Source organism: Falco peregrinus, chromosome 14 (assembly GCF_023634155.1).
Source record: "Falco peregrinus isolate bFalPer1 chromosome 14, bFalPer1.pri, whole genome shotgun sequence".
NCBI classification, from domain to species: Eukaryota; Metazoa; Chordata; class Aves; order Falconiformes; family Falconidae; genus Falco; species Falco peregrinus.
The window spans coordinates 23,153,521-23,177,194 of NC_073734.1; the positions used below are offsets into that span (position 1 = coordinate 23,153,521).

At 48.4% G+C, this 23,674-nt stretch overlaps 1 protein-coding gene across 2 annotated transcripts in view; it reads left to right on the forward strand.

Annotated features, from left to right (window-relative positions):
• The window catches only part of GNAO1 (G protein subunit alpha o1), a 146,626-nt gene that overhangs the window by 50,047 nt on the left and 72,905 nt on the right, over positions 1 to 23,674 (forward strand). For both annotated transcript variants that reach the window (XM_005233480.3, XM_005233479.3), the window contains exon 3: positions 1,115 to 1,256. In XM_005233480.3, the coding sequence (XP_005233537.3) occupies positions 1,115 to 1,256 (142 nt within the window). The remainder of the gene's footprint in view (positions 1 to 1,114; positions 1,257 to 23,674) is intronic.

A 23,674-nucleotide genomic window follows, 5' to 3' on the forward strand; every position in this document is an offset into this window, starting at 1 on the left:
GTGTATCTGATTTAGAAAAAAAGGAAACAAAAATCCTGTTATAGACAGGATGCTAGGTTTTATCAGTGACCAGATCTGTTACTGAAGGACTCTGTTGTCCAGTGAGATCTGAGGATGAGCAAGAAAGGACTTCATTTCGGCTAAGCAGATCATCCTCTCTGCCAATATTTAAGAGACAGGATCATAACTTATGTCTCCACTGGGAAGAATTATTGTCAAGCACAATTAGATCTGCAAATCCTAGCTGTTTTCTAGACACACACAGACTTAGTTCTTGAGTTGCTTAAAGATGAAGAAATTACAGGTATCGGTCTTCTGAACTGAGCAAGAACTTGCTCCATCAAATAGTTCCTTTTGTGGAGTTTAATGGAGACTAACTCTGAGAGCATCTGGCATGCAGAGCTGCCGGGACGGTGGGTCTCATTCCCACATTGCTTTGGGAAGGGATAACGTAACGTAACGTAACATAACATAACATTAACATTACATTACATGCCTTGAGGTGGCAAAACTTCCAGCGCTATTTTCAAAGGAGAGGGAAGGAGGGAGGAGTTGTAAAGGGCTGTGAATACTTGAAGTGCTGCACAGCTAGGTCCCGTCCCCATGCGTACAGGGGTATTTTGACACTGGTTCCTTTAGTAAGGCACCCCAGGAGTTACTATGAAAAGGACTAGACAAGAACTAGGGGGTTTCTATCACCTGTTTAAGTGGTTAAGAGCAGATCTGATGGTCACCGTAAGCGTCGAATGTATTTCCATAGACCTGGACAGGAAAGGGAATGTAGGACCTGGAAGCCCAGGCCCCGTGAGGGGTAAGCATGCCGACACGAGGCCACCCAGGCTCCGGCGTTTGCAGTTCAGTTGGGAGGGAGGTACCATATGCACCAACCCTGCACAAAACCTCCTTGAGAGAGAGCAAAAGCAATGCTAATTCCAGGCACTGGGCTCAGACACACAACTGGTGAACAATCAGAAAGGTTTAAAAAGAAATGCTGACTAAATTAAGTGAATCAAGCTAGCAGATGTGCTCTTCAAAAGAGCACAGCTCTCTTTTAAATGTCTCTCCTATTGAAATGACATTCTCAAGAGGTTTTTGTCCTTTGCATTTTCTTCAGGATCATCCATGAGGATGGCTTCTCTGGAGAAGATGTGAAGCAGTACAAGCCAGTGGTCTACAGCAACACTATACAGTCACTGGCAGCTATTGTACGTGCCATGGATACCTTGGGCATCGAATATGGTGATAAGGAACGACGGGTAAGTCAAAAATCACCACTGCTTGGTATGGAGAGCTGAACACCTGGAGACTCCAGAGCACAAACAGGAGGCATTTGCACAATCTGAATGGGAAAAGGTGGGAGGGGGGAAGATTTACATCACCGTTGTACGCCTACTGCACAGGCAGTTTGTGCAACAAACAGAGGCATAGGCACAATTATGTACGGCATGCCATTTGTACACCTGCTCTAGGAAGTGTAGCTCTGGAGACCTCTGTGTCACAACGGCCACAATTTCTCATGCCCTGGCACTAGCCAGGCCAGTACAAAAGAAATTCTGTTATCTAGTAACAGTCTAGACAGAGGTGCTGACAGGCTTGGGGAAACGGCGAGAACATGTGTCCTGTCTACTCTGCCTGTGCTGGATACGCAGGCTTCAAGGAGAAATGTCTCGGGGAAAAGTCTTGCTGCTGTTCAAATCCCTTCCACCAGCCTGCTAGGTAGGAAAGCTTTTAGGATTGTCTTCACTTTTGTGGGGGCTTGACTGGCTTTTACTCACACATGCCCCATTCAGGTGTACCCAAACAGCAATTTCACTTCCTAACAAAAGGATGCATGGCTTCAGTGAGGTTCATGTGGACAGAGTCCTGGGCAGCAGTGTTAGCTGCTAGTTAGGCAGTTAGCATCTTATCAGAATAACTATGCGATGTCTGGCAGCCTTCATGCCACACACCTAGGCCAGCCTGCCCTTTTACAGTTGCTACTCTGTTGTTACTTTAACCAGCTCCCTATTTTTAAACAGTGGCTCCTCTGTGAGGTGCCCCTGCCAGCCTCTGCCTTTCCTTTTTGCATTTCTGGCTCAGACCAAGCCCACATAGAGAAACTCAGAGCCGTAGGGAAGTCAAGACCACCCTTTTTGCATGCTGCCATCCCAGAGAAAGTAAAAACTACTTGGTTTCACTGCAAATAAAATAATTTCAGATTAAAGATCTGATAAAGGCAAAGTCCTATATGCCACCGAGTTTGTCATGGCTATTTTTAGGTAGCTATCAAATGACAGATGTACAACATACCCCAAACTCCTTATCTGAGGGTTGATAATAAAAGCATTCACTAGAAAGGATGCCAAAATCCTGCTGTGGTGTTACTGTATGAAGAGGTACCTTATTTCTCCCAGTTGCAAAGGGATATTTTGATTTCTTTGCATCTAGGGATTTTTCCCACAGGAACTCTAAATCCTGGAGACATTTCCATCCCATACGTAGAGATGATACCATAATGGAGTTCTTGTGAGCTTGCCGAGAGCTAATGCTGATGGCTTTCGAACTGAATACATTAATCTGTTGATTACTTGGTGACTCAGCTCTCAGCGAGGCAGTGTATCTTGTCTCAGCTAAAAACCTATGCCCAGGAAAACAGAAACAAATCATTCTCCATGTCTGATAAATAGTCTGTGGCAGACAGCTTTAAAACGTAAAATTTCTTTTTTTTTTTAATCTTTTAATGCCTGAAGTCCTAATTCGAGAAGGGAAATTCAGCACTGCTTTAGTGGCAGGCCTGAAGCAGGGGGTGTGGAGGGGGAGACCTGTTATCAGGACTGCCAGGAACGAGAGATGGAGTACTGGGCTGCACAAAATGTTGCGTCCGTTCATATTTACTATGGAAAAGATACCAAATGTTCCTAGGATCATACGATAACTCAGGCTGGAAGTGAGCTCAGGAGGTGTCTGGCTCAACCTCCTGCTCAAGCAGGGTCAGCTCTGAGGTCAAACCAGGTTGCTCAGGGCTTTATCGGGTCAGGTCCGAAATCCTCCAAGGATGGAGACTGCACAGCCTCTTTGGGCAATCTGGACCACTGCTTTGCTGCCCTCACGATGAAAAGGTTTCTTCTTAAGTCTAGTGTGAACCGCTCTTGTTTCAATTTCTGCTTTCTGGCAGTAGGGATCCTGAGTTACCCTTTGCAATGTAAAAAGCAAGTTAGAGTTCTCCCCAACCTAGTTTCCCCTAAGGTATGTAGTCCTGGGGGAATTACTCCTCTCTTACAATGGCATCATGCTGACTGTGTACAGACAAGCCTACAACAAATAGCTATAAACCAAACAACAGTCTGGGAGGGCCGATTCAGAGCATCTTCTCCCTTCTTAGATGGGGGCAATATTCCTTCATCCAGCAGTAGACGAAGGGGAAAGAAACCAAGTCTCTCCGGGATGGTCTCCCACTTGTTCCCTCCTCTTAGCCAGCCTCCACAGAAAGTTGCTGGTATTAGTATGAAATAGTATTTATTTTAATCTTGCAAAGAAGCACATGGCTTCTGCTACCCCGCTTTTGTTATTAATGCACAGCTGCTATAAAGAGAGGCCATTAAACAGGCGATTTGTTGAGTATTATGCTACATGGTTCATCCCTTTTCAAGCAAAGCGTCTCTATTTTAAAAGACATTCCTCAACCAAGGGTTTCCAATGCAAATCTTTTAGTGGGGGATTTTCCCCTACTCATCACTTAAGCCCCCAGGAGAAGAGAGCTCAGGAAGGGGAGCCAGGGCTGCGGCTGCTCAAGCCTGATTCAGCAGCAGGGAAGGAGGGGGCACAGGCCCAGGACAGGTTTTCCCCAGGGACTGCTTGGCTATTACAGCTTCTCCCACCATGACTTCATGGGAGATGCATCTGCCCCTGTATCCCTTCCAAATGGCACCCTGACAATGTTCGGAGAAAAAAAAAAAAAAAAAACAAACCAAAAAAACACAAACCAACAAACCTCCCCTGTTTAATAAATGCGAATGAGATGATTTGTGCTTTTGTTATTGAGGTAAAATAACCAAATCCTCTCTCACTGTTCTCATTTTACTCCTGCCCATGATTATACCTCCAGTATTAAGTCTACTAGAAGTGAAAGACTGGGGCAAGAGTTCAGACTAAACCCCTTAGCTTTTGTCAGTCAAAGTGAGCTCAGTGTAGGAAATATGAGCCAAAAGGGCAAAATACATCATGAAAAGCAGATGCTCCAGGATTCACTGACCCTCTCTGCTGATAAGGACCTGTCCCCAGGTTAAGAACAAAAGAGTCTGCGTGTAGGATTTCACTCTTACACATGCTCCATGTGCAGGGGAGCGGGTTTTCTTGCAGCTGTGCCTGGCTCACGGAAGGTTCATGGTCTGCAGGCAGCACTGAGGTCCTTCTTTCGTGTCCTTCAGCACAGGGAGGCAGGAGCTGTCCTGCCATCTCAGGGCACATTATCATTGTGCACAGCCCGAAAGGTCAGTGTGAAACTCTGGAAAAGCTGTGCAAGTGCAAAGCCACAAATCCTTTACATGTTGCAAGAGGGCAGGTGAAAAAGGAGCTGTCAGTGAGGAGACAGGAGCTGGTTGCAGGGGGAGCAGCATCCATGGGTGTTCCTCAGCTCCAGGGCCATTGCTGCCCAAGGTCTGGGTCCCCAGCTATCCAAGAGCGAGGGGTTACACAAAGGAAGAGGTGCAGACACTTGGTCTCGCCTCTCTACCCAAGGCCCTCCAGCTGGGCACTACATTTATAATCAGATTAACAGGCAGGAAAGAGTCGGGCAGTAACGTGTAGCCTCTGGATTAAATGGTTCTCTAAAGTGCAAATGTATTAATAAAGCAAGCTCCTCGCTGAGTCCCTTTCAGTGTAACCAGGCAGAGCAGATGGGAAATGGAGATTTAAAGCCAGGAAACTAAAAGTCAGTGCAAGTGTGTGGATCTGATCGAGCAGGAAGGGCAGGGAAGTGATGGATTTTCATCTGAAGAGCCAGTTCTGAAGTCCAGCTTCCAAAACCCCGATCAGAAGAAGTATAAAGGCTTTTCCCTGACAGATCAACTCTGACCTCAGAAGCTGCTTGGAAATGCAGCATCTACCACCCCACTTGGGTGAAATGCCTGAGCTGCAGCCAGGCTGGGTGGCTGGGAGTGTCCGCAGCTTGGAGTGGTCCCAGGCTGCAATGAGCCTGTCCAAGCACACCGCCCGTGCAGGCTGGTATGAAAACAGCTGAGAGCGTGTTCATATTAGCATAAACCAGGCACAAACAGGCTGAAATAGTGCAGAAATTACTCAACAAAGAATCCCAGTATCAGTCACATGGCTCAGATAAAACTGTCTGAGGTGGCAGGGTCACAGGTCCAGCGCTTGGGGTCTGGAGGTGGCAGGCAGTGACCTTCTGGCAGGCAGTGACCTTCACATGGAACTTTTTTCCCAGTGGGAGTCTGGAAATGTCTCTGTTTCAGCTATGAAAGGGAAAACTATAAAGCCGCTAAAGTATTAAAAAATTTTCATAGGGAATTTTTTCTTTCAGGCTTTGTAACAAAATGTGTATGTGGTGACTTTATGCTGTATACAGTGTGTAACTCCTGAACTGTGAGCTAAACCAAGATGTACCTGGGACATTTTAAAATGCTGTAATAGTAATATTTAAAAAAAATAATCTGTTTAGTGCAATTGAACAGCCCACCTGAGGCAGCTGGCGAAGGGGGCCACGTGTGCTAGGGCTGCACCTAGCCTGCTTCTGAGCAGCAGGGTGATGCTGAAAGCCCGTGTCCCCAGCCCTGTCCCCTCAGCAGGTGCCAAAGGCGATGTGAGGAGCTGCCCTTTTCCTCTCCCTCCGGCTCAACGGCGGCAGGACCAGGGATGTGGCAGGACCAGTGGCAGGACCAGGGACGCAGCTGCTGTCACCTGCTGCCTTGCAGTCACTGGGAGGGAGCGGTGTGTGAGAGGAGCTCTTCGTAAGACCTGCTCCTTTGTAACTGGCTTTTTCTACTTGTCAGCCCAAGATATTTGTGGATTTTACTTCATTTCGGGCAGGTATCTGGTTAGACCAGCTTGGCCCTACTGCGGGTCCCTAACCCAAGGTCTCGGAGAAATACCAAAAAGCTGCTAATAACTTAGGGGAGGGCAGGCGAGGTTAATCAGGCACTGCCGTGCTGGTGGGAAGCCGCCGTTTGCTGACTGGCAGCGAATGGGGAGGTCTGGTGGGTGGTCACAGGATTCCTGGGGTTCTGCCACTGCAGTGAGGATACAACCAGCCCTTGCTGGTCTGCTGTTGTGAGTGATGGGGACTTCACCGCAGTGAAGCGTAACAGGGCTGCTTTGTAGAGGAGCAGGAAGGAGTGGGAGAAAAGGGAAAATGGAATCGGGGGGCATTAGCCACCCCATTTTTGCCTGGTGTCAGCATTTGTCTGGATGTCCAGCTGCAACAGGGGTCTGCTGGCTGGCTGCATGCAATAGCCACAGCACATGTATAACCATTCCTCCTGTACTGGGTCTGCTGGGTTCATCACAGTAACAACGCCGGACAAATATTTCAGCCTGCTCTTCACTAAGGTATAAAGATCTGTCACTCTTTTCCATTAAGACCAAAGCCATCTTTGTCACCTGCCTCCCTCTTCGTCCTTCCACGAGGTGCATTTCAGTTACCATCATTCATGGTTTTGAGCAATGGAGACAAATAAAAGGCAGGGCATTTCTTGAGAGGTGGGAAACATAGAAAGGAAAGCACTTGTTATTTTCACAGCCTGCCTTGTTGCCGGGGAGATGGCTGGCTCATTGAAGAAAGGCTCGTTGTTGCTGGCTGAGATGGCCAATGTATTGGGAAACTGTGCTGCAGAAGGAGGATGCGGGAAAAAGAGGGAGACAGCAAAGAAGGAAAAGCCCAGAGTAAGCTCTGGCTGCATGTTCACAGTGCGTTACTCACAAGCCCCGCTGCACCAGTTCTGCAGTCTCTCTAACCAAAAGCTGCACCTTCCACATCACACTAATGTATTTTCCTCCTTTAGAAATCCCTTGAGCCCCTGAAAATACAAAATCTTTCTCTAATGAACAATTACAGTAAAGTAACAGCAGAGCGTGAAGACAATTTATGATAGCCCTTTGCACCAACGAGAAGAGCCTGAAACAGTCTGCTCCCGTGCCTTTGCTCTGCCTCTTAGGGAGAGTCAAACTCACTCATCATCAGGAGAGATTCCAGCCGAGTCAGCTGAGACCTGCGGCCAGACCCGGGAGACCTTGCTTTGCTGCAGCAGCAATGGCACTGCCCGGCACTGCGCTCCGGCAAGGCTGGAGTCGTGGTCATCAAGTCAGTAACATGCAATGCTCTTCATACAGCAGAAAAGATCACCCCAGAACTGGTGTCCAGTTCACTGTAGCCATGCTATTAATAAAGATAGCATTTAGAAGGGAGACAAAACAAGCTTGTGTCATGGCTATGAACACATCATGGCTAGCTCTCACAGACAGAATTAGGCCTAGAAGAGCCAAATTTAATAATTGGGTTGGAGGTTGCCAGATCTTCATGTAGAGTTTTACTTAGGCTAAGTTCGTCAGTCTGTCCTCCTTTCCAACCTGGGTAATTACAATAGAAAACTGGTGATTCATTTAGGGCTAAAATGTGATCGTAGCTCTGGCTCCACATGGATTGCAGCTATTTATAAGGCAGCAGTAGTGATTATGAACAACAGTCAGAATCCCAGTCTTCTGCAAACGTGCCACAGGGCTTGTGAGCAGGAAGAAGTCCTGAGTTTGGGAGGGAGGGAGATGATACCGGCCCTGAGGAAAAGGGGAGGGATGGGTCTCGAATAGAAAGAGCCTAGAAAATGTAATAGCGGTGGAAACAGCTGGGTGCTGTAGGCAAGCAACCGAATGGCACGGACAGCACTGCACCCAGGGGCAGTATCAGCTAACCGCCCTGCCGGCAGGATACTATCAATCACTGATAGCTCTGAAAATCCAAACTTCCCCAGGGTGGCCTGATGTACCTAGTTTCAGTTAAAACGCCTAAAAAAATGAAAAAAGGCCGTATGAAATGGAGCCAAAAGGAGGCAGGGGAGAGTGGGCAGCAGTTGTGTAGCAGGTTGGAAATGCATGTCGTGTGGAAGGCTTCTCTCTGGAAGGTGCCACCTTGCCGAGCGGTTGATGTGCCAGCATGATGTTTTTCACATTGGTCCTGCTTCAGGATGGTAGCTATAGTGTTGGCATGGCAACACTTTAATCCTCACTCAAAAGTAAACATTCTGTCTGCTTTTTGGGTTCTTCCAGACGCCGTGGACCAGTGGTGAATGGGCAGCAATCAGGGGACAGGGTGGGATAGAAGTTCACCTGGTCTTCCAGTCCCTCTGCGCAGTCAGAGACCTGTTCCTAAGAAACACATTTCTAGGGAAAAAAAAAATATTTTGATGCACTTCAGCATCATTTCTAAGTGAGCCAGATGAGAACAAGTGATGCAATCACACCTTAAAATGCCACTCAGATCTGCTTCTTCAGTGAGCGCTTGGCATCAGCCAGGCTCTATAGATCGGTGACGCTTGCTGTCCATGCTGCCTTCCCAATTCTGAGATTAGCTTTATAGCTAACCATCCCATAAAACCACTGACCAGAACAGATGCCATCAATTAATACCAGCCTTTTAATTTTCTTTTGAAGAAAAACAGGAGGGGAAGGGATGTCTCAGGTGATCATTGCTTAGAGAGAGACCACAGTCATCTCACTCCAACTCCAAGGTCCAGATTGAATCTAATCACATATTTCACCACCTAAAGAGGACTTTAAAGAAGATGGTGCCTGAGTCTTCCCAGAAAGACACTGGGAAAGGACAAGATGATGTTCACTGGTGCCAGGAAAGGGAATTCCAGCTGAAATCCCAGCCATGGGCTTGAGCGCGTAGCGCTTTTCCTTTTCTCTCCATACCGTCGGGAGAGATCAAGACAGCCCACTCAGCCCTTTGGGCGTTAGAAGAGGGGAGGGATAAGAGAGGTCTAAGGATGTTTGTGTATGGGGGGGATCAGTGAAAATAGAAAATGCCCAAAAGGTGATTTTTGAATTAGGAGTATTGCCCTCCTCTTCAGCTAGCCCCCGGGAGAAAAGGTTGTCAGATGAATTCTCCTGGCCCTGTTTGCTCCCTGGGCAGGGGAAAGCACAACCTCTTCGGTGCAAATCCATCTTTAGAGCTGCTTTTTCCGCTGGTGCCTCTGCTTTCAGTTGCCACTTCAGGCTTGGTTTCTGCGTAATGAACACCACTACTTCTCCAAAGATTCCTTGAAAAGGATCCCCCACCTCCCCAAAACTCTCCCAACATCCCTGTTCACCCATGGCAATGTGGACCCTGTCCCGTATGGAGGTTAGTCTTCCCTGCTCCTTGCTTGCAAGGTCTCTCTTTTCACTGAGAGAGGGATATATTTTTCCTCTGTGAGCTTTATGTATTTGATACTGAGTTTTTGGATGATGCAGGGAGTATTTTTAGTTTGAAAAGAAGAAAAAAAACCCCAACCACCCTGTTCCCTTGGAAGAAGGGCTGCCTGCCTTCCCCTGTGAGATTTGTTATTCAAATGCAGCCGCAGTTAGGGCTGCCAGGGAGGTGGCGTGACAGGGAAGCACTCGGCACACAGGGGAGTGCGAAGCAGCCATGGGACTGTGCCATTAGTGGTGAATTAATGAGAGGTGGGGTACTGCTTTCCATTCCCACAAGATACCAGCAGAACATGGCTCCTCTGGGAACCCCTGGAAAATGCCAGAGCAGGATAGCACAGAAGACTAGGTGTGCAAAAATATTTGGCAGAAGACCACACTGGAGCAAAGCCCCGAGAAGGTGAAAACCTCCTTGCTGCCTGCGAAGGAGCTTCCTGGTGGCTCCTGCATCCAGGGTGGGATGCAAGGGCTCCGCTCCTTCCCAGAGGATGGCACAGCCTGGCCAAGGCGGATTTCAGCCCATCTGATGGGCTCAGTGCAGCCGCTCCCCACAGAGCAAACAGCACTGGCCTTGCCCTGGGTAGCATCTGGTGTCGGCGAATGCAGTCAGATACTGTTTGTCTTTCTCTAGAGCCTTTCTGTCCATAAAGGGGTTGAAGGGACTGTAAGCCAGGACAAAAAATACGTCTAGTTGTTTGATGTACTGCGCAACTGAGGTTAAACACGCGCCATGGCAGAGGCTTCGAAGGGGCTTATACTATATATGGGTATATATATATATATATATATGCTATATATATAGCTTATACTATGCTATACAAAGGTTTCTGACTATGTGGGTGATCGAGCACTCACTAAAAGCCTTCAGAGAGTCACCACCGTGTTTGAGACCGAAGCTCAGGTTGCCTCTGGCCGCAGCCTTATGCAGGCAGGGTGCTGTCTTCAGGTATGATTGCAAGTCAGCTCTCCCGGCAGCAATTGCAGATAACTACAAGCTACTCAGCACATTTCAAATACATGTCAGTTATTAAGTGGATTTATTTCCATCTCTTCTGGGAAGTGTTGGGAAGCGCTGCTGAGTCACGCTGCTTACTCAACACTTCCAGGAGTGCCATTTAGTTTTCCGAATGCCTTCTATGGCGTTCCCATTATTTGAATGTCTCCAGATGCAAAAAAATGAAAATTTTTATATGGGGCATCCCTGGCCTTAAACAGATCTCTGGTGTGTAACTCACAAAAAGGCATAAACCAAATGTCTTGGGAAGGGACTTCTCTCTTGGCTCTGTCGTTTGCTGTTTATTCAGGGATCGTGGTGAGGGATAGAGCAGACTTTGCTCCAAAACAGCAAGAGCACAGGCAGGCTGGGCTTGGGACAGCTTGGGAGGGAGAAGGAAGAGCCAGGGCAGCTGCCTTGCTGTGCTCGAGCACGAGGGAGCGGAGGGACAGGGAACGTGAGCCTTGCTTGCACTGGGTGCTAATAACTTAGGACACGACATTCTCCTGCAACGGTCTGCTCTGGCCACAGACCCCGAAGCGATCCGGCCTGCTGAGGAACAGCTCCTTGCAGGAGCACCGGGTCCAAGGGCAGGGCGGAATGCGGGCGCTCAGCCACCTCGGGCTCCACGCAGAGCAGGTGTTGTTTTTAGCTCCCTCGGGGGAGGTGTGTGGAGGCCTCGCTGACAGCCCCGTGCCTTTGTATGCCAAAACAAGGCCAGACAAGGGGACAGACCAGAGCAGAGGAGCCATTCCGTGGCCTCTGGCTGTGAAGTCCCAGCCTTCCAAAGGGGGAGTTTTGCTGAGCTGGTGAGACAGGGAGACAGAGGCTTCCAGCTGAAACACTGCCCTTGAGGAAACCAAAACGTGCCGACACTGTGCCCAAGCCCCCTGCCACCCTGCTCCTCCAAAGGGGACACCTGCCCCTCCAAAGCCTGTAGCTGCTCCGTGTAGCCCAGGTGGGTTCACCGGGGAGAGACCCCGAGCTCCGGCAGCCACCGTGGGGGCAGCTGCCCTCCCCCAGGCAGGGGCACAGCACGATGGTGTGTCCCTCATACTCCATCAGTCCTGGGGATGGCAGAAGATCTGCCACACATGAAGACTTTATTACCCGAATACAGGTTTTATTAATTTTTTATTAATCAGCGTTTGTGTACATTGTTAATAACTGATTAAAGATACCGTGTGGGAGCTCATTTAACAGCTGCCATTACTTCTTTGACATCAGCCTCACCTACTGCATGGGGCGGGAGGATGTCTGGCAGCAGGGACCAGCCTCACCCAGGGCAGCAGGAGCCCCAAGAAGCCATTCACCCAGGTCAGGACAGCCACGCTGGAAGGCCAGGCAGGAGTTCCTGGTATTTCATTCAAAGGAAATTTGAAGAATCAAACTCCAAATGAAGATTAGAAACAACAAAGCCTCAAAAGCTGCTGTAAAACCATGTCATTTTGCACCGTGGCAATGTTTAGCCTTGTGGTCAATGACAGAGGGAGAAAATGTGCAGGAAAAAAGCGCAGGACATGTGAATCAGCCTGTGTCTGGTTTAGGGTTTTTGATAGATAGTCGCTGGGGGCCCCCAGGATGCCTCATCCTTCCCCCAGCAGAGACCCACATCCAAAGCACATCTCCCCGGAATTGCTCCAGGCAGCACAGCACATCCCTCCCGAGTGTCAAAACCCACTCAGGAGTCAAAGAAAATCTCACCCACAGGCTTTGAACAAATTTCCTCCTTTCTGCTGTGCTCTTCGTTTTCCAGGGCTGTAGGAGTATCTGGTTTGCAGCATATTGTATCTGTGTTGATGGCACGGCTGTTGCTAGATACTTCTCCCTTGATAAGAAATAATTCCCTTAGGTTGGCTATTTATAATTAAGTCCTCATTCTCCTATAGATCGGTTTAAGATTAGATTAACTTCATTGATTAGAGGGGAATTACTCTTGATTTACGCTGGGATCATGGGAATGGAGAATCAAGTGACGCGTAGGAGCAGTCCCACAGCATCATGCTGTGGTTAGCTGTGTGGTTGTCATCTGCTTGTGAACCCTTCCTTCCTCCTGCATTTTAGAAACTATCCCTGGGCGGGTATTTGCCTCTTTATGGGAAGGGGGGTTAATAACCGGATCTTAACCTGCTGGATGTACGTTACAGGTGTTCAGTCAGGTAGCTAGGCTGTTGGGTCATGAGTTGGATACAACCAGTTGCTTTCTAGTCCGGCTGACAGCAAAACAGAAGCAAGACTGTTCTCCAGAAAAAAACACTTCCAGTTTGAAGAGGTTTTAGAAGTAGGGATGGGAGGGGAATGTTTTGCACAGAGGAAACGAGCATCCATTAACGAGAGAAGATGCAAACAGACTGACAACTCCAAAATAGCTCTTCACAGGTTTGGGAAGCAAAAAGGGTCCCATCCTATTCCCTCTTACCTGCTGGCAGCTGCTGTGCTCCAGAGCAGGCAGCCCCCTTGCCAAGCCTCCCTTGGGAAGAGCACAGCCCTGCTCGTGTCCCTGGGCACACAGCTCAGCCCATCTCCCACCCCTGCCTGCCCCCCCCCACCATTACTGACAAGCAACAGGAGGCAGCAGCAGGGAAGTAGAGAGCATCTTCTGAGGCCAGGACAATGTTTGGCTTGCCAATTTTATTGAGTTTTCATTTAAGATTATGAGAGCTTTTAGTGCTGGTAGATGATATGCCAAGCAACAAAGGAAAATTTTTCGGAGAAGAAAGAGATCCCAGTAGTTACCATCCAGTAAGTTTGAGTCAGTTCTGTAAAATTATGAATTAATTTCTTCCAAGTGAGAAGCAGGTCTCATCTCCTTTGCTCCCTTCTACATGTCATTGCATTTGTGTACTTTTTCTTTCTCTTATGCAGGGCAGGTTTGGCAACACAGCCTCTCTGGAGGCGCAGTGTGACATTTCTGCCGATGCCAAAGATGGGAATTTTAGGCTAGTTTTTTCTCACCACCTCACCAGCACCTTAGCAAAAGGTCTCAAAGCCATTTTTCTTCTGGCTTTTATTCTCCTTAATTACTGTTACTGCTACTATAAGCTTTGGAAAGCTTTTCTTTTGCCAAGTTCCACGGCCATATTTATGAGGCATGCAAAGTTTTTTAACCAGCGATATTTGTGCTGTCCTTCTTCGAGTCCCTTAGTTTTAAACCGACTTTTGTTTTACAACAGCTTCCCTGGATGTGCATTGCAGGCACCCATGGAAGCTGTTGTAAAACAAAAGTTGGTTTTAAACTCGCAAGGTGCACAGATTTTTGCCTGCAAGTTCAGCTTCTGCTCCTCTTAGCTGCTGGGGCACACGTGTGTCTTCACTGGTGGGATCCTTCACCCGCGAAACGGCATGGGGTTAAATCTGCTGTCTGCAGTTGGTGTCCACCTGCCATTCTTGCAGGCTTCTTTATTTAATTTACTCCAGAGGTAAAAGATTTACCAAGACTGAAATGGCCATATTCAGCATTACGGTGGATCATGAGCCAAGTTCAGGCCGGTCTTGTGATGAGTGAGTAGGCAAAAATCCTGATTTCCTCAACTTTCTCTCCAAGAACAAAACCTCAGGGAAGGCTCTAGGACGATTTGCAGCAACACACAAGGCTCTGCAGGGCTGAGCCTTTGGCTCAGCTGCTCTTCATGTCTTTGAGGACTAAGCAGCGAGCACCTTCTATTTATTGTTGGTGATCCAAGCAAAAAATTTACGTGCACAAAATAGTCCCAACCCTAAAGCCCTGAATGGTGTACCGGGAGGAGGCAGCATGAGGACACTGGGCAATTTCAGCATCAGGGCTCTCGGGCCATGGAGTTTCAGAAACCAAGAGGAGCTGGACCCAAACTACACCTCTGCGTATTTCAGTCATGGGCTGTACACAGACATTTTACCATACCGAATCAGCTTAAAAGCCACCTTTTGGGCTGACACCCTTTTTCAGGCTCCCCTTTTCCCATTTCTGAATGGGAATAGGGTGCAAATCGCTGCACTCGACATCCCCCAGACAGCCAGGCAGCTCCGGCGATCCTTCCCTGGGCACTGCATTGTAAGGCCAAGGAGCAAGCCACGGCCAGCACGTTTCAAACCAGGAGGCATGATCAGCTGATACATTTATTTGGAAAAAGAAGCAGGATGATGAGGAGAGAGCTGCTAATAGTAATCCACACAGGCAGCAGCTCTGAGCTGCCTTCCCACTGCTAATCGTCTGTCCCCTAAAATCCTGGGTGGGGGAGACCCCAGTTCTGGGTCGTGCTGCTTGTCAGCATGCATTTTCAGCTTCATTTCTCTGGGCCGATCCAAGAGCACCAAGGAGGGAGGGAGTGGACAAGCGATCACGCCATGTCCCTTTCTCCTTTGCCATCAACTTTGCAAAGAAAGAGTGGGCAGCAAATAAACAGCGAGGGCTGGTGGGGAGGGGAGGCCTGTCACTCCATGCTATCATTAGCTGACTTGCCTTGAAATGCTCCAAGAGGCCGGCAGGAATTAGTTCCAGTGCTAGTGAGTCTTCAGTGACCCTTTAGGAAGAGAACTGAGTTCAGGAGCCAAGTCCACCACAAAGCACCAGCTTCCTGCCAGTTAAATTCCAGATGTAAACACATGTTCTCCCCAGCAGCCCTTACAAACTCTGTTGTATCTGTCAGGCAGCACCGGCACACCGTGCAGTTGTAAGCCCTTTTCAGTAAGAAGCTGTAGGGTATTGCCTGGGATCAGGAAGAATTAGTGCAGCAAGTTCCTCGAGCCAGAAAAATCAAATTTCCCTGCATACTGATTATGCGGTTCCTGGTTCAGCCCAGGAGTCACAGATCAGTTTGCTACACTCGGCGCCACAGAGGAGGTTTAACAGTGCCAGGAAAGCTTCCAGCGAGCCGTTTGTCCCCGTCCCACCCACCAGCACTGAACTGGGTCCTTCCCTTGGCTGTTCTAGCAGAGGCTGTGATTGTTGACAGGCTAAAGAGTGGGGTCTTCTCAGGTGGGCAGGGGCGATGCTGACTTGGCTTTATTTCTTCCCCGCTGAACCAGACATCTCCTCTCCTGCGGGGCAGGAGCTGGGGGAAGTCTCGGTGCTTCCTTCCCAGGCAAGCAGCAGGATTAGGGTGAGTTTCACTCAAGCACCCTCTGCAAATGGCAGCCCTGGTCCGGGCATGCTGCAGGGAGACACCGACTTAATTTCTGTTTCCTCTCAGTTGGCCTGGAAGGGGAGACTGCTAATGAAAAGTGCCCATTAATGCTTGCGGTAAACATGTTAGCTCTGAGAGATGAAATTTTTCAAAAGCCACAGAGACCCAGCCCTTGGCCTCTGTTGTGGGTTACTGTGATGATGGGTATGAACCAGACATCAGGACATTGTGCGGAACAGTTAGCCGAGCTGCCAGCACCTTGGTGCACACACATGAAATTGCAGCGAGAAATCCAGGGCACCTGAAGCAGTGCCTAGCACCTAAATCTGGATGGGTGTATGCTGGGGTGGTCAGAAATAAAGCACTTGATGTGCAGAAGGAAAGGAGATCGAATTCCACATGCAGGACCACCAGCAAAGCTTCTGAGATGGTTGTTTCCAGCTCTTACAGGAAAGAAAGTGGCAGTAGGTTCCAGCTGAATGCTAAATAGGATAGCAAGTAGTGGAGTGATAAAAGTAGCATCTCCATAACTGTCAAGGGTTGTTCTAAAGGTCAGATCTGTGTGTTCTCTCCTAGCTCTGTGATTCCTTTCATCCACTAGTTGAGCTTTTGACTAGGACAGGCTGAAGTAAACAGGGCTAAAGCCATCCCATGCATTATCGCCGGGAATGGCTTGTCTCCAAGAGCAGGCTCTGCCTCTGTAGATACAACACACAGTGAGGCAGAGAGCAGCCCAAGAGGGCAGATGGCTCACGTGGACCATCCTCACCACCAAGCCTTGATCCCCGGGCTTGAAAATGCCGCAGTGCCCCTCTGCGGAGAGACAGCGATGCCGTTGCACTTGCTGCCCACGCAGCCTGAGCGCACACCGCCTGGGCATCGCCCCTGCGGAAGCGCGGGCAGAAGCCAGAAGCCCTTCGTTCTGTATACACTGCCCAAGGCTCTGTATCTGGAGTCAGGCTTCCTTTTTTCCACCCACTAAGGTGAGATGTCAGGAAAGAAACCCTGGCAATACTTCCCATACATTTTCCCTCTCTCTCATACCAAGCCAAAGCAGAGGTGCCCCGTGGCGCTGGTGGCGTAGGCGGGCATACTGACAGCCACTCTGCACGGAGCGGGCAGACGGGGCTCTGATGTTACCACCCGAGTTCTGGGGGATAACATGACCTTGCTCTTCCCATGCTTTTATTGATGGCCTTCTGCTGCCACAGCAGTGAGACATTTTTAACTGGCAAGTAAGAAACAAGATTAAAACCAAAGTAGTTTATTAAATGTCAAACCAAGTTGGTGTGTCTCACAGAAATGTCCCCAGGGCACCGAGATGGGAGCGCGGTCACTCTCTAGGCGTTCGCTCAGGAGCAGGACACCTCCAGCAGACAGACAGCAGTGCCAGAGGGGAAGGGGGCAGTTCTGCTGGGTTTGCATGTTGCCAGCATCTCTGAAGGAACTATCCTGCCTTCACATATCAGTCCAGGGATGCTGGAGCCAGCCAGGCTCTAAGCTACCTGTCTCAGCAGAGCCATTCCTACGTCCACGTCTAGGTGGAGGAAGTCAGATGTATTTCCAGGCTATGCTAAACCTCAGCAGCGTACACAGTGAGGTCCTGCTGCTACCACCATCTCCACATGCCCCAGAGGGAAAGCCCTCAAGCGAGTGGAGAGCCATGCCTGTTGCCAACAGAGCATCTGGTCCAGCAGCCCTCTGCATCAGCAACCCTATCTGCCAGGCTGACACAGGTGAAGTAGGTTGGGAGATGATGTCTCAGTGAAATCAGCTCCTCTTCAACCAAAAACTTTAAAAATTCTGGCAATGACACTTTAGCCTGTCCCCAGAAGAAACCATAAGCTGAAAGGCTTAATTCTTGCTTGTGGAACTAGAGAACCTAATCTTTGTTATCCTGGGGAACAGCCACCCAGCATTGAGGCAGGAAGACTGTAAAGTGCTCTGGTTTCTGGTGAAAGAGCTGATCCTATAAGACTCTTCTGCATCCCCAGATTTCAAGAAACAACTTTTTGTTGGTCTGTCCGGCTGTCCTATTTATAACCAGCTCATGTATTGTAAAAAGTGTGTAATTCACAGTGCTTTCTAATTAGATGTTGTAACTACAATCCTATTTCACGCCACTCTAATTTGCTCCATCACTGCATTTTAAAGTTTTGTATTAACTATATCATGTAGGGCAAACACTTCAAGGGTTTGAGGCCAGCATTTATGCGCCACTTTGAGTTGTATATGAAGCTGATGTGAGTTCACATGGCAATATCCATCTTACCGTGACGCCTGAAAACCTCAGATTAAAAGATACTTCTAAGGCTCTGTCCAAAGTCAGGGTTCGCTTAGTCCAAAGCTGGCAACTCAGCACAAGTTTGCCAGGCTGGAAAAGATTTTGCAATCCCAGTCACTTCCGACCTTTCTAAAAGGACTGAATTTTCAAGAGTCCATATTTGGTAGATCTCCAGAGCAATCTACATCTAAGTTTGTGGCTGACGTTCAAATCTCTAAAAATGGACATGGGCCTTCACCACTTGAACTTGAGGGTTTAGAGGGTAAGATCTTGGGGAGTAACTGGGCTAATGTGGTTAAGCAAACATGACTGGATTAGCCAAGGGCAGGATTAGACATTACCCATTAACACACTGGCATGTGCAGAAGAGCTGTGGGCTGATTCTGTGTGTTATTATAAGTTGAGTATGTGCATACAACTGCTCACCTTGTTTGTGCAGATCAGATATCTGCTTTGACTCATTAAGAGACTCCTTAGTAGGTGTGAACACCAAAGGTTTTGTTAAATGCACTGGCAAAATTAGCTGTAGAAAGTTTTCCCCTCCCTGTTTTAACCTTGGACCTCTGGTATGCTCTTCGCAAGTGTTTATTAAAAAAACCCAAGACATTTCCCTGGTATTCAGAGTGAAAAAACACAGTAAGATTGTAGAGTCTGATATTTTCAAGGAGCTGTTCTCAGCTATCTGTTTAACTTAAGAGCTCCAATTTGGGAAAAACAACTGTTTCTAAAAGTGCTCTGTATCTGCCTGTGCCTCCACCTCTGTCTTAACAACCAAAACCTCTGAGATCCCGCAGGTATGTGTTAATGCAGCAAACCTGGTCTTGCCAAGCTTCTACATTAAAAAGAGTAGCAGCCCTAGGTTAGGATCTTCCTTAGCTGAGCTGTTGGGAGAAAACAGCAAGAAGTTGCCAGGGGATCGTCTCTCCCTCTCCCCCCTCTTCTCCCAGCCCTCCCCGCTCCAGCCATGCCAGGCACGAGCATCCCGCCGCAGAGGGCAGACCCACAGCCTGCACACATCCAGTGCCGCTGAAGACAGTCTGGCCCCAAGGCTTGTTTTGCTATTTTACAACAGAACAAATAGAGCAACATTTCATAACGTCCTAATGAGGCACATTGAAGAATGCCCAGGAGACAGAGACAATATCAGTGTTCCTTGGCACAGAGAGAAAATCAAAGGCATTTGTTTGTTATCTGAAATGTCGATCTCTGTTCCTTTCAGTGGTGGGCAGACATTTTTATACTGTAGGTTCCTGGAAATACTCAGATGTCACTGTTACTGCATTCTAAGAGCGTTATTTATTTTCAGATGTACCTATAAAAGCCGAGGCTGAAGTAAGGAAATATTCAAAGCTGTTACGGGGTTATTAAGCTTTAAGTAGTGCTTTGCATTCTGTATAGCCCCGAAAGACTTAACACTTGTGGACCTGTTCTTCTTCCCGTTGAACGGGAATTATATCACTGACTTGAGAAAGCCCTAGTAAGAGAGGAGTCATTGCCCACCAAATCGCCCCGGGTGGAACCCAGCAGCACCCCAGCAGAGATCAAACTAAAAACACACCAACTGCATCTGACCAGAGCTTCAAGGGTCTGCCATCTATCCTGTAAGAGCGAGCGAGGGGGAGCAACCGTCCCAAGCTCTGGCTTGATAAATCAGAATTAAAACCAGTGCCATGAAGAGACATCACTTCAGCCATGCGCATCCCGCTGCATTACAGCACATCACCACTCAGGAGCATGGGATCTGCCAGCGTCCCGCTCTCAGCCCCTCGGTGTCAGCAGGGTCCGAGTCGGAGAGCCGAGGCCAGCTCTCCAAGCGCTGCCATCACCCTCTCGCCTGCAGGAAAAGGCAGAGGGACCTCTGTGTCATGACAGCCGCTGAAGTCTCACCTACGATCCTGATGGTGCCTTGAGGGAACATGCTGTTCGTTCCATCAAGCTCGCTGCTTTTTTTAAAGTTCCGACACTTGTTAAACAGCTTCCACTTCTCTAGCCTCGATAATCAGAGGGCATATCCCAAAGGCAAAAATACCAGCATCAAAGTGCCTTTGGAGTCTGGCTCAGGCTCGTGCTGGAACGGGGACCGACTGGTACTGGGGGCAGTGGATGAACCACTTCAGCTTTGGGCTCAGCAGGCTTTGAGACCTGCCCCTCAAGAAAGCGGCAGCGACAGACTGGGCTGCATTTCCTCGCCCACGCCGGTGAAGGGGTCTTTGCCAGCCTGGTGCGGTGGCAGCTATAGGGGGTGACGGGGGACTCCGCTGCCGTGCAAGGCTCGGAGGGGCTGGGCTGATCAGAGGGAGGAGTGGAAGTGCAAGGAAGGTGAGCTGAAGTGACCTGTTCTTCAGAACAACTAGAACGTCCTCCTTAAACCCCCAAGCAGTAACGCCTGCTGTGCTATCGAGAAGCCAGGCAATCGGAAGGTGTTGTCCCGTTACAGGAGGTACATCTCCTGCAAAAAGTGTTTCCTAAGGAAGCAATGCTGTTCTGCTGAGGTTGACCTTAACAGAGGCTTCTCCATTCTCAGCTGGATCTGGGAAGCAAGTATGTTAGTAAACTCACTGCCAAGCAATTAAATGTTATTCTGTACACTCGTTCTGGAAGCCTCAGAGAACAAGGAATTTTTGTTTATTTAATAACATTTTTTTCTGAATGTCACTATTTTAAAAATCCAGCAGAGGAAAAAGCCCCCCACCCCCCCAAAGCCAAAATCATCTCAACTAGGTGAGGTATGTTCACTGTGGTTTCTCCAGTTAAAAAGCTATTATCCATCAGGGTCGGGATCATCCATCCATCAGGACTGTATCAGCCATCCAGCTTGTAAAAACGAATACTCCTCTGTTATTTTTGAGGACACACAGGCTGTTCTACAAGATCAGCTCATGCCCACTATCTCAGAATGCCTCTGCAAGAGACTGGGAAAACGAGAAGAGTGGTTAAAAAAAGCGATTCAGACATTAACAATGTCATGGCAACAGCAAATTAGAGCCTCAAAAGCCAGAGCTCAGTTCAGTAAAGGTTTAGGGAGTCACTGCACTGCAGGACTGAATGGAATATTCAGCACATAAAAGAGGTCCCCAAATGTTTTTTGTATTTGTGCTAATGACGCCAAGCCAAGTGCTATTTCTGTATATTTTGCCTAATCATCAGGGTTTTTTTCCCCTGCAAAAGGTTTTAAAATAGTATACTTGTCAGGTAAACGTGGGTCTGTTTTGATTCGTGGGGAACTTTGGCATTGGCAAGCGTAATCATAAACATCAATTTCTGCTCATGCGGAAAGCTACTGCTGGAGCGAAAATTGATAGAAAGAGAAGCTGAGCATTTTGGGAAAAGTTACATAGCAAGAGATTTTGCATGTTGAGTAAGCTGATGTAACGTGGGGCGACGGCCTGACCCATAACTGATAGTGAGGTATGCAACCACAAATTCGGTGTTCCCACCTAATGCTTTGCATGTGTACAAGCAGGCGATAAACCTCCTGTGCTGTTTCTTCCCCCTTGCCACCCTGCAGCTTCTCTCCTAGGTTTTTCAGGCTTTTTCTTCCCAATGATCTCAATCTTGTCAAGCTGCCTAAGTATTGAGTGGCTGTTCCCACCTCCCATAAGCTTTGCTTGCCTGATCTTTTCTTCAAGCTTCATTCTAGTGCTTAGTCTCTTGATTATATTAGCTACCCATGGCTGATACCAGTAATGGGATGGGATCAGGGCAAAAAAACCCTGCATTGCGAAAAATATCCTCTAGTTTTAATTTGGGCTTATGCCAGGCTGGCAGGGAGAGAGAAACTCCAGCAGGGTATGTTCTGTACACTAAATAAGACTCAGAAGTGAGACAGTACTCATTTTTTATTTGTTTTGTGTTTGTATCCTTCTTTCTGCTTTTTGTCCTCTGCACCTCATAATTTTTACCCTCCCCCTTTGCCTTTGCTATGCTAGCTTGGGAACTTGAAACAAGGTTTGAAACACCTTGGGACTTGCTGGCCATGTAAGTGGTCTCTCGCAGGGGCACTGCGAACGCTTTCAGACTCATCTGCCCGACACTGGATGGGAAAGTCTCTGAGCGTCTGAGGCCGTTGCAGTATTTGCCCATTCATTTGCCACATCCTGAGATGCTCCCGCCTTTGAAGACGCCGACTGTCTTTTAGCTAAGTCTCTCCTTCCCATTAGTCCTCTAAACTCTTTCAAGTCACTTCTCACAATGCTGGAATCTTCTGGTTTTGAAGAACTTGACCTTAAAGTGAAATTTTATATAGTGCTGCACACACAGTCCCCCTGAGCCATAGGGATCAGGTCAATTTGGAGCCGTGAACTTTCCCAGTACGTTTCAGACCACCTTCTGCCTCCCAGTGACTCAGTACCAACAAGTCTCCAAGCCTCGCACCGTTGATACACAGGCATTAGAAAGAGAGCAACCTAGCAGGCTTTAAATACCAGCTGTTCTGGCTTGCCAGCTGCGATCTCCTGACACCTGGTTCCAAACCCACTGTCCTCTGTACTGCTGGAGGGGCCGGGAAGCACTTAGGTTTTGCATCCGTCAGCACCAGAGCTGCAAGGGTGGAAGCTTTGAGCGGTTTCTGCAGTTAAGTTTAAGTGAGATCGAGGGCTGTCAGATGGCAACAACACCTGAAGTCAGGGCACGGTAGAGTTTGGAGTGTGCTGTTTCTTGCACGCTCCCTGTAGTGCACTGTCGGGCACCGTCGTGGGGTTGTCTGGTGGAGGGGGCTTTTGGCTGGGTCTGGCCAGTGGGTTGCTGAACAGCCTTGGGGTGGCAAGGCAGCCTCGCGTTTCGGGAAGGTGAGCAGGGAAATTGCACCTACACAAAGCAAGATCTGAATAGTATAACTAAGAGCAAAAACTAGCTGCAAAGAGGAATACAAGGTGTTCAGAAGTCAAAGCTGGAGGAGTTCTCAGGGATCCAGCCTCCAGTTTATGGTACAGTTTGCCATTTTCCTCTTCTTCAGGAACTTTTCAAAAAGTAATGCTAGGACTTAGATGTCACACTTCTTGGATCTCCCTCCCCTCCCCATCTGAGCTCCTGACGGCTCTCAGTTACAGGAACTCTAAAACCAGAAGTACCCCTCGCATTGCCACAACGCCCAAGCGGCTGAGCCAGAGACCAGGAAAGCCTAAAGCCTTTACTGTGCAGGTGATAAGAGCTTATTTCTCTCCCCCAAAAAAGTGTCTGAGACTTAGTTTCTTAGTCTTAAAGCCATGACCTGGGTCCTGCTCTGCCTTAAGAGAGGACACAAAGCTGCCTCCAAAGAGCTGGCTGGAGAAGAGCAGTCAGGTTGTAGGCGGAATTGGCTGGGGGCAGATAGCTTGGGGAACCCTTACAAAAGGGGCACTTTTTCCTCTCCAGATTTAGAGAGGTGACTGTTTTGGAGGATCCATTGCACGCAGGTAGTCAAAAGGGTCAAAAGAGAAGGATAATAGTGAAGGGGAAGACAGAAGGCATCAGCTGCATCCAGCCAACTTTTAAGTTGGTTGCCCTGCTGAAAGAGAATGTCTCTGCTGTTGGGAGCTTCAGAGCCCCTCTGTACTATGCTCATCTCCTCTCACTGCTTGTCAGAAGCCCCCTAAAGCAGAGTATAGATTTTCTAACAGAAGCCCTAATCACTACATTTGGACCTGACTTCTCCTCTTGAGTACATAGAGCCCTTGAATTACTGAGATGGCAAGAGAGGGGTTACCCTGAGCCTTCCCCCCCATCTACTCAGCTCTCCAACATCCTCCATTCCTCAATCCCCCAGAGCAAAAGTCCTTCAGTGCACCAGCCTCTCCATTTATGTGACATTGCTAACCATCGTTAGCAGATGAGTAGTACCGGCTGTGTAATCACCTGATGAAAAGTTCCCCGATAAGGCTGGGCCCAAAATATTTGACAGAGCATCTTTAGGCTGAG